Here is a 10,333-nt window from a genome sequence, read left to right as displayed (position 1 = left end):
TAATTATGTCAGGTCCAGGGTACTTTCGTTATTTCATCTCTCCCTCCAAGACTTTCTCTTTCTATCAGATCGAGAGTTTCTCTCTCTACTGTGCGTTGCATGGCGTCCGAGACGAGACGGTGATAATGAAGTGCAACGCCACGCAGAGATTTCCGGCAAAGATTCCGGTGTCCGTGTCCGCCCGAACGAAGAACCTGCCCTTCGATCCGGCTGAGAGTCGGAGGTCCCATCACCGGAGGAGGCGCAGCATCAGCAGGATCCGGCACAGGAGGGAGGGCGGCGCCGCCCGTAGGGCCAGCAGCCCGGCGACCCCGCTGCTGACGTGGAAGTTAGACGGCTGGGACGACGATTGGGACGGAGGAGAGAAGACGAAGGAGGAGGAGGAGAAGAAGAAGAGGCAGACGCAGGAATCCGGCCGGGAGGGAAATGGCGGTGGCCGGAGGAAGGGGAAGGGATTGCAGCCGGACGGAATCATCTCCGCGAGGAGGCTCGCCGCCGGGTTGTGGCGGTTGCAGCCGGCGGAAGCGTCGGTCTTCGGCCGGCGCGCTGGCCGGACACTCCACAGCCCGGTGGGATCCAAGGTACTCTCTCTCTCTCTCTGTCTCTCTCCAGATCGGATCTGTTTCCGTCGTTCTGCGTTTGGATTTTTGGACTCCGTTCTCGATCTTAGCCAGTGAAAGGCGCGATTTTGAGTCATAGTTCAATACGTCGTGTTTTTTACTCCATTTTTAGGGGCTTTGATAGGGTTTTGGGATAGAACGGAGTAGGAAATGGTGATTCGATTGGCGTTAGTTCTTCATTTCTGGGTTTTTTTTTATAAAAAAAATTAGGGTTGTGACGGTTGCTACTTCAAATCGATTTTTTTTTGTTTGCAAACAAGTTGCTGCTACTTTGTTGTTCCATTTGAAAATTTAAATGTGGTTTAAGTTTTGGTATTTTTGTGGATATTTTTCCTTTCATCCAGGAACTATTTTTCTTTCTTTCTTCTTATTTCTATTAAGAAATCGTTTTGCTATTATTGGCTAAGGGAGGGGGTGTTTGGACTCCTCTTTTTCTTGTTTATTTGTGATATTGTTGTTAAGTTATTGCGGCATTAAAATGCACTTCTTTTTTTGAATTTTTTTGGCCAAGCTTTTATACCCTTAACGATGTTTGAACTGATCTTTTTCTCTATGTGCATTGTTTTAAATTTGACTTTTTTCTTTTCTTTTTAAGATTTGTTATTTGTACTATAAGGAAATAGGTTTGCTTTTACTCATTTTTAAGCTAAGATCTTTGAAGTTTCTGAAAGGACTTTTGGGTAAGCTTCAAATTTGTTCTCTGAATTTTGCCTCTTTCGTGTAGGTTTTGTTGGGGCATCTTGGGAATTCATTTCTCCATGACCCAACTGGTGCAAAATATGGGTTGGAACAATGGGATCGTCAATCACAGAGTCCAGTTTCGATCTCGCGTAAGATGAATCATTTCTGTCATAAGGTATGTTATTATGATTATAACAAACTGAAGTATCAGTCTATCTGTTTTATGGGATTTGGTCATTTGGTGTGCGTGTTTTACTTACTGTGTTCTATTCTATTTCAGCTTGAATCATCTGTTGTATTTCTCAATCCTGCTATGGAGCGCACAACAAAGTGGGATCCAGGATGCCCAAAAACAAATGATGAAGTCTACAGGTGCTATAGCCAATTGAGGTTTCTGAAAGATCAACATGAGCCTACTTCTTCAATTGTTTCAGTTCTACAGTCAGAGCTTGATCTGGCTAGAATGCGTGTTCATGAGCTCGAGGCTGAACTTAGATCCTCGAAGGAAAAGGTTGATCATTTCTTGAAGAAACTTGCAGAGGAAAGGGCAGCATGGAGAAGCAGAGAGCATGAGAAGATAAGGTTGGTGATTGACGGGGTAAAGGAGGACCTGAACAGGGAAAGGAAACACAGGCAACGGGTGGAGATTATGAACTCAAAGTTGGTGAATGAGCTTGCAGATGCCAAGTTAACTACAAAACGATTCATGCAAAGCTATGAAAAAGAGAGGAAGGCTAGGGAACTCGTGGCGGAAGTCTGTGATGAGCTTGCTAAGGAGATTGCGGAGGACAAGGCTGAAGTTGAAGCACTGAAGAGAGAGTCCATGAAAATGAGGGAAGAAGTTGAAGAAGAGCGGAGGATGCTGCAGATGGCTGAGGTATGGCGGGAAGAAAGAGTCCAAATGAAATTGGTGGATGCGAAACTGACACTTGAAGATAAGTATTCACAGTTAAACAAACTCCAGGCTGAGTTAGAGGCATTTCTAAGATCTAGAAGCACTGGGGATCCTATGGAATTGAAAGAGGCAGAGCTTCTCATGAATGCAATAAGCTCAGTAAAGATTCAAGACATCAAGGAATTCTCGTATCAGCATCCTACATCAGTAAATGTCTTCTCAGCCTTCGAGGATCTCCATTCTGGTGAGGCAAATGAGAAGGAGATGGAAACATGCTTTGGCTTTGAACCTGATATGGGCTGCTACAGCGCTGTGAGTCGCAGCTCCAAGATTCACACTGTGAGTCCGGAGGTTGGTGGTTTCAATGAAAATCGTTTGCGTACATATGCAGAGGCAATAAATCAAAATGGTACTTTAGAGGAAGATCGAAGTGTTTGGGACTCGGGCACTCAAGGGGATGAGCAGGGCTCTAGCAATTCACCTGATGGAAGTGATCCATCTGTTAATGGGCACCATGAAGAGAGTAACTTCTCAGGAAGCGTAACAGAATGGGAAGAGAATGCTGATAATATCTCCGTGACACCAGAAATTGATGTGGCTTATCCAGCATCTGGAAAGCAATCGAAAAAGAAACCTTCATCAGTTTCCAGGATCTGGCGGTCATTGCCCAGTAACGTAGATCTGTTTAAGTCAATTCCAGTTGAAGTGACAAAGGGGAGGATTTCTCACAGGGCGGTATCTCCAGATAGGGTATCTGGTGATGGAGTTCTTACTCTAGGGAGTATAGAGCACTGGAGCTCGCCTGATGCTGGCATTCCCCATATAACCCGAGGGATGAAGGGGTGCATTGAGTGGCCACGGGGCATTCAGAAAAGCAGCTTGAAGGCAAAGCTGTTGGAATCTAGGGTAGAATTTCAGAAAATTCAGCTGAGGCAGGCCCTTAAACAGAAGATCTAAGGATCAACCTTATCCAGTACATTAGACAAAGTGCCTGTAACATGGAAAAAATTTGAGCTTAGCTGCCATTGTCTCTCAAACTCAATGTGCAATGATAGTAAAATTCACCTGTTAGTTGTACTATTCTTGTGTTAACCAGTGGAAGCATATGATTTCAACTAGCGATGACGGTAGAGATATCTTTTGGCTAGTATAGAAATCACCTTTCTTTTCTTTTTTGCTATATCACACGGACACTCCATTTTTGCCCTCCTGACCTGTGTCCACACACGTGTCCCCATGTCCACACACGTGTCCCCGTGTCACTGCATGTTGACACCTGGACACGCCATTTTACCCTCATTTCATACAACTTTGTATTCAATTTATAATTTATAATTATATTTTCAGTTTATAACTTTATATTTTTGGTATATAATATATATTTTAGATATAGCATATATATTTAGATTATATTCAGTTTATTTTGAATTTATTTTGTCTTTATGCGATATATATATATATATATATATATATATAGCTGTGTCCCCATACCCACATTTTTTGGAATTGCCGTGTTGTACCCGCACCCGTACCGGCGTGGCATAGCTTTTTTGTAACAGGTTGGAGTGCGTTGGACTGCCAATTGTAAGCTCTGTACAACTAACGTTTTTGGGTTGTCACCCCTATCTTCTTTTTATTGTATTACAGTAAATTATTTTTGGATCAGGTAAGAAAGTTTTCATTTATTTCAACTCTCTTATTTATCATGATACTTCTCTTATTCCAATTATTGCCAGTTTCATATCCTAAGGTCTTCTGGATGGAGAAATAATCTTCTCTTGCAATCTAGTCTTGTATAGAGGAATGATATGCAGCAGCATTCTCACTATTGGTTTGTTATGCTGAACTATTTCATCATTGTGGCAAATGAGAATGAACTTCTTGTATGATTTTTTTATTATGAGATCTAAAAGTTGTATTTTGTATTTTTTTCACTGATGTGCATTAAATAAAAGGAAGCAAGTGTCCTGTAGATTTAAGATGACCTCTCTATGCTATGACTGGTAAAGAGATATCTAATCATGAGTTAGCAGTACGAATTGGCATGCATGTCATTTACAGTCAATATATGTTTTCCATGTCAACTTTTCTCATAAATTAGAGGATTTGGAGCTCCTTTTCTTTCATCAAGTGATAGTCCAACTTGTAGCTGCAACTATCCAACTCCACTTTTATGGAAATCATAATCGAAACCAAGATATTTTGTGTTTGAATTCATGATTCTAATATGATCAACGAGCTAATTCACACAACGGTTTATAATTTAGTGAGCAGAAACCCAGGATCAGTAATATGAACTCAACAAAGGCAGGAAGAGTTGGTTCTGGACTCGAACAACTCAAAATACTTTGGTTCCATGACTAGGCATATATATATCTATAGTATATCAACTAGGGCGGTATATGTTGTTGATGTCCATCCAACTTGCTGATAGGAACTTAAGTTATTGTCTCACACTTCCATGTCTTTTGTCAAACTAGGGATATGGCACCTTGGTTCTCTTGTGTTGTAATTTTGCCATCTTTATTTAATTCTTACTTTTCAGTTGCCAATCCTTGTTTCCAGAATTTTTTTTTAGGTTTCAGTTCTTGAACTTGGTGTTCTATCTATGTTCTTGATTGGTTTCAGTTCTTGAACTTGGTGTTCTATCTATGTTCATGAGGTAGGTGGAAATTTGTAGTGTAGATACAGTGAATTTGTTGATAATGACAGATAAAACTAGAGATGAAGCACCGTCATCAGAGGGTCTGTTTTGTGAGGGTTGAAAGTATGCATGACGTGTCATACTATCGGATGCCCAAACATTCCAATCCTTCTGCTGTTTTTCATGCCTCATCTATAAGTATTTGAATAAATGGTTACTTTGGATTTCTAACGCAGTTGGCTTTAGGTATCAAGTATGAAAAGAAATCCAACTCTAGCCGTGGACTAAATTCACCTGATTAGACATGGGATATATTCACAACTTATGGATTTTTTGCTAAATTCCTAATCAGTTTTTTCCAAGCCTCTCCAAGTCCTGGCCTGGACCCATGTTACATCTCGGTGCTGGGTATGAGAAAGACGCATTATTACAAGAATGACATAACTCTTCCTTTTTCTAGTGATCTATGAATGGATGAACCTTCAATTCTGATTCATTTTGACCTGCTTCTGTTCTGTCTGCCAATCGTGAAATGTTTTCTTTTAATTGTGGAGTTCAGCAGCACAGGTGTTTGTAAATTGTGTGGGGGGGGGGGGGGGGTCTCAAGGGTTTTACCAACCGGAGGCCAGGGGGTTTCCCTTGGATTATCCAAAAAAAGAATTGGTTCTAGATTGTGTTACTACTGTGAAGAAACATGCTTAGTGGTAAGGAAAAAGGATCTGTTCTTGTTCCCGTCATGCATAATAACTCTATATTACTGAACCTGCTAAGATAATGGTTCAGTTAATTCGTATGGATGCAGCAGTATTTTAGTTATTGTGTTCATCAGTAATGAGAACATCAAAAAATACTACCACTTTCATGTTGCCTGTTTTCTTTCTTAGCGTGGACACGGCCAAAGGACATGGGGACATGCTGTTGTTTCGTAGTTCCCATGAAGAATTAGACACAAGAGGGATACAATGTGTGAGTGAATTGAACCATTTCCTTGAAATATAGCTTCTCTTTTTGTACCCGAATGATTATTTCAAATGTGATTTTGTGTACATTCGTTCTAAAATAAAATTGTGAAGTGTGCCTTCATTGTTTAAGAATTTAATTGGAGAAACCATTTTGTTTTATAGCAGAAGTCATCACTGACCTCAAGATTAGAGTTTAATTGGAGAAACCATTTCATCTTATAGCAGAAGTCATTACTGACCTCAAGATTGATAAAAACTAACCGTTTTTATGTTTTGTCATTTCTATTTGAATTGTTGGTACTATGTGTAGCTTCTAGTGGTGGGCAACAGGGCAGCCGGCCTCAGGTCGACGTGGAGCAGGCGTCACTTGCTTGACAGACCTCCCAGCGCCAATGCGATTAGAGCGCACACAAGAGGCGTCTTCCCTGCGACTATGATGGGCGGCTTCACATCAGATTTAACTAGCGGCCCATCGGTCAGTCCTTACTCTACGATAACATTCAGTGCAATGGGCCTTGTCAATCCTAGGGTAGCCAACCATGTGGTTATGATTTACACATGCACGCATGCATGTACAAATAGACAAGGATGTCCGGAGGCAAATATATTTGGCAACCCATTGAGGATAATGACAGTAGAATTTAAATGGTCCACCAGCCAGAAGCATAGGAAAGAAGTCAAGCTAAGAAATGAGAAGATGCAAGTGGTCATTATGGACATGGATATAGCACCAAGATTAAGATTCCAAAATAGAGGTGTGAAGATGTTAGTTTGAGTCCTGGACACCAAGCACATGCATTCATAATAATTTATAATTAAAAGAGGTTTTGACAAATCTTGAAATCTTGATCCAGGTGGCCAAGCCCATTTCTATTTTTTGACCAGGCTGACCAGTCATTGATGGTCCATGGGCTGGGCTGGGCTGGGCCAGGGCTCAACAAAACTGGCTCAGGCCCAGCTACGGGGCCAAGACATGGGCAGCCTGCACAACTTTCACCCCTAGTTATGCTTTTATTGCTTTTTTCTACCTTACATTAGTTCTTTGGAAAATGAAAAGTTGTTGCATGGCTTACCCATATACACCATCATAAAACTTTATTTTGCCTGGAACCGATTCACTTCCCTTCACTTTTAGTTTTACCCCAATATTGAGTCAAAGAACAACAATTAATGTTAGAAATATAACTATATAAGAAAGCCTGGATAAGAGCAGGGGATAAGGATGGACAGAAGTGGAAAGTCAACACATTCATGTACATCTGTCTATCAACTGATTTTTGACATGTTAGAAATATAACTATATAAGAAAGAAGGAATGTTGGTAGCAGTTGGAAATATATGCAGTAGTAATTGGTCTGACTTTGCAAATAATTTACTGATATTAATAACTTGCAATCAGGCACGTGATTAAGTGTGTAAATGGCCAATAACACGGGGTACAAACATATATGTCATTAACAAATGCAGTGATAGCGGTCCTCTGCATTTATATTGATGGAATTACCTTCTTGAGTACCTCTTTTACAATTGCACACTCTTCCTTCAGTAGCTCGTTCTCCTTGCTTACATCCACCTACATGTGCTCAACTTCCTCTCTTAACCAATTCATTGAACCTGAAAAACAGAGGACAACATCAGAACACAATAGATCATCCTCATGGAGGTGGTGAAGGGAGGTCCCAAATTGGTAGATCATTTTTCGGATCACACAGTTTCACAATCATAATCATGATATAAAACATGATATAAATCATAATACGCAGCAAAATACAAATCATGATTTTCAGCCGATCGAAACACAAATAGGGAGCAGGCATGTTAGGTTCCACCATATACCAAAATTCAGAAATCAGCATATGAACAAGCAGATGCACAAAACACAATATCAACCATATAAGCATGTTAGTACTGTGTAAAAGGCTAAGGCGTACGAAAGTAATTCTCTTAAAGAAGATTCGCCCCCACATACAGTGCAAAACAGGGTTCGGCGTTCTTCTTCCAGGATACAATAGCTACGACGATCAGACCGGTGCACTCCGACGGATAGTCTTTCGAAAACAACCTCCACGAACCAAAGTTGCAGAAAACCCCTTTCGGGATAACTCAGGAAAGAGAGAGAGAGCAACAGGGAAATGGAAAATCGCAGAGCTCTTCTTCAGTCAGATCTCAGATGTTTGTAACCCCAATCCTAACCATGCTTTTATAACCCACGAACGGTTACAAAGCGTGGAAGGAACTCGTTACGGAATCCGAGGAGACAAGACCCATTAACGGACTTCGAAGAGTCGAGATCCGTTACGAAATTTGAAGAGCCATAATAGGCATGAACTACGAGGAGTCATGACCCGTTATCATTTCTCATAACCTGTTAAATAATCCAAATATCCACAGAAACTTTGGGCAAAAAGACACTTTAGTCAACCCAAACCCAGCACGGCATAGCGGGCAGGCGCACATGTGTGTGATAGTCATCCCAACCTCTTGTTCTTAGGAACAAATGTAAGAGTTTATATGTTTATAAAGCCCACAACAAACTCAAACACAATCGATATGGGACTATTCAAAACCATTTTCTCTAAAACAGCCCAGTTTCATATTTGAATTCTCTCTTTCCTTCTTACATCTAACAGAAAAAACACACAACTCCATGGGGTGAGAGTACTAGAAGAATTTGTCCTTGGGCAATGCGTGTTGCATCCACATTTTGATTGCACCAAATGTGGAAACGTTGTTCTGGACATATTATAATGATGCTAAGCAGCAGTGGGTGATGTGTAAGGCAGTATCCTGGATCAGATGTCTTCCCTGATGCCCACAATATATACTTAGGCTGAATGAGATGTAAAGTTGGTGAAAACATTCAGTCTTGATTGTGCCGAAACTGACTGGAAGCAATTCAGCAGTCAATTGCATGCCATCAAATGCCACCATCACTGGCGTAGAGACGGGAGCACCTGCACTAGCCCGATGACAGAACTCAAACAATCTACACAGTTTCTTGGATGATCAGCAAATTGATGCTCAAGGGTGCTCCGTTGCCCATCTCTCCTGTCCTGACTCATGAAAGCAATTCTTCCCCTTCAGTCGTAGACAAGCATTCCAATCTATGTATATAGCTGCATCTCTAACTCGATTGTTTTTCTAATAATTGCCGTATTAACTATTAAAACACACACACATATACATCTCTAACTCAATTGTTTTCTAATAATTGTTGTGCCTCACAAGTCACACTAATTTCCTAACTTGCAGTCTTTTGACCCTTAACTGCCAAAGTTGTAAATATTAGGTATGTTACCCAGGAGAAAAGTTGCATCCAGTAGAGAGTACCACTGATTTGAATGCTACACCATATTTTTTCTAAAGTGTTGAAGCCCTGGGAACCCGCTTTCTTTTACTACCCAAGACTTTCATACTTAGAAATTGAGAAACATTTGCAGGAGCTAGCTCCATTAAATAACAATTTGTGAACTTGAATTTATAAATCATTATAGATCATTCATTGATAAGTTCGATTTTTATCAGTTGGTAGTTGGAGTGTTTTAGAGAACAGGTTTGAAAAATGGATTGATTATTTATGCAAAAAGGATTTTCCATGAGAAGGGAAACGGAACTATTAGCCTCACATAGTTGTGAATAATTGTCAGATAATGAGCTCTAGACAGCAATTCTTATCAAACCAAAATGTATGATTCTGTATATTTTTCACATATACGGGCTTTAACCATTCAGCCACTGATGCTTTGCAGAGATTCATTATTAATGGGGGCTCTCTTTTACTTCCATATGACATAAGTCTAGATTCAGGAAATAATTACATTCTTACATGCTCAACTAAATTTTTTTTTGTTTATCTATTCTGTGATGTCATTCCCATGATCATTTTAGTGTTATGGTGTCTATCATAGATCATTCATCTTTGGTGATATGGTTGTATTGCAGATATGGCCTTGGTTGGATAGGTGGCAAATGGTATGAGACACCTAAATTCAGTAAGGAGCAGCTGAAATTGATCGGGGTGAACAAAATTCAGAATTGGCAATTCCTTAAAGACCATTGTTATCAAGGCACAGAATGGTTTCGGACACCAACAATATAAATGTTTCAGGTGCCTTGCACAATGATTCTGTACCATTTTCTAAGCAAGCAGGTCATTAGACTTGTTAGTTGTGAGGATTAGCTCTGGTGGCTTGTGAAGTTATTGTTGGCTCCCAAACGAGTGAGACTTGTTTGGAGTAAAAAAAACGAAAGAAGAAAAAACAGTGACACAGTCGGCCCACCGGCCGGGAAATCGCCGGCCACCCAAAAAAATGAAGAAAAATGAAAAAGAAAAAGTGGGGCACAGTCGGCCATTTCTCGGCCACCCACTGGCCGGGATGGTGTCCCCCACACCGGCTGACACCATCCTGGCCATTTTTCGTCCGGTGGGTGGCCGGGGAATGGCCGTTGTGCCCCACCTTGTAAAAAACGGACATTTCCGGACAGCCACCGGCCAAACAACGTGAGGTGGGGGAGGGGTGAGGTTGCAAAG

At 40.8% G+C, this 10,333-nt stretch overlaps 1 protein-coding gene across 1 annotated transcript; it reads left to right on the top strand.

Moving 5' to 3' along the window:
* Positions 1 to 1,348: 1,348 nt before the first annotated feature.
* Positions 1,349 to 3,274, top strand: LOC149844595 (uncharacterized). Its single transcript, XM_089997256.1, has 2 exons — positions 1,349 to 1,476; positions 1,582 to 3,274. The coding sequence occupies exons 1-2, from the start codon at positions 1,456 to 1,458 to the stop codon at positions 3,151 to 3,153; spliced, it is 1,593 nt and encodes a 530-aa protein (XP_089853382.1). The 5' UTR covers positions 1,349 to 1,455; the 3' UTR covers positions 3,154 to 3,274.
* The last annotated feature ends 7,059 nt before the right edge of the window (positions 3,275 to 10,333 follow it).

The sequence above is a fragment of the Nuphar pumila genome, chromosome 2, assembly GCF_984573655.1.
Source record: "Nuphar pumila chromosome 2, dmNupPumi1.hap1.1, whole genome shotgun sequence".
Classification (NCBI taxonomy): Eukaryota; Viridiplantae; Streptophyta; class Magnoliopsida; order Nymphaeales; family Nymphaeaceae; genus Nuphar; species Nuphar pumila.
The sequence above is the reverse complement of the archived record's forward strand: the minus strand, read 5'-3'. Positions and strand labels throughout refer to the sequence as shown.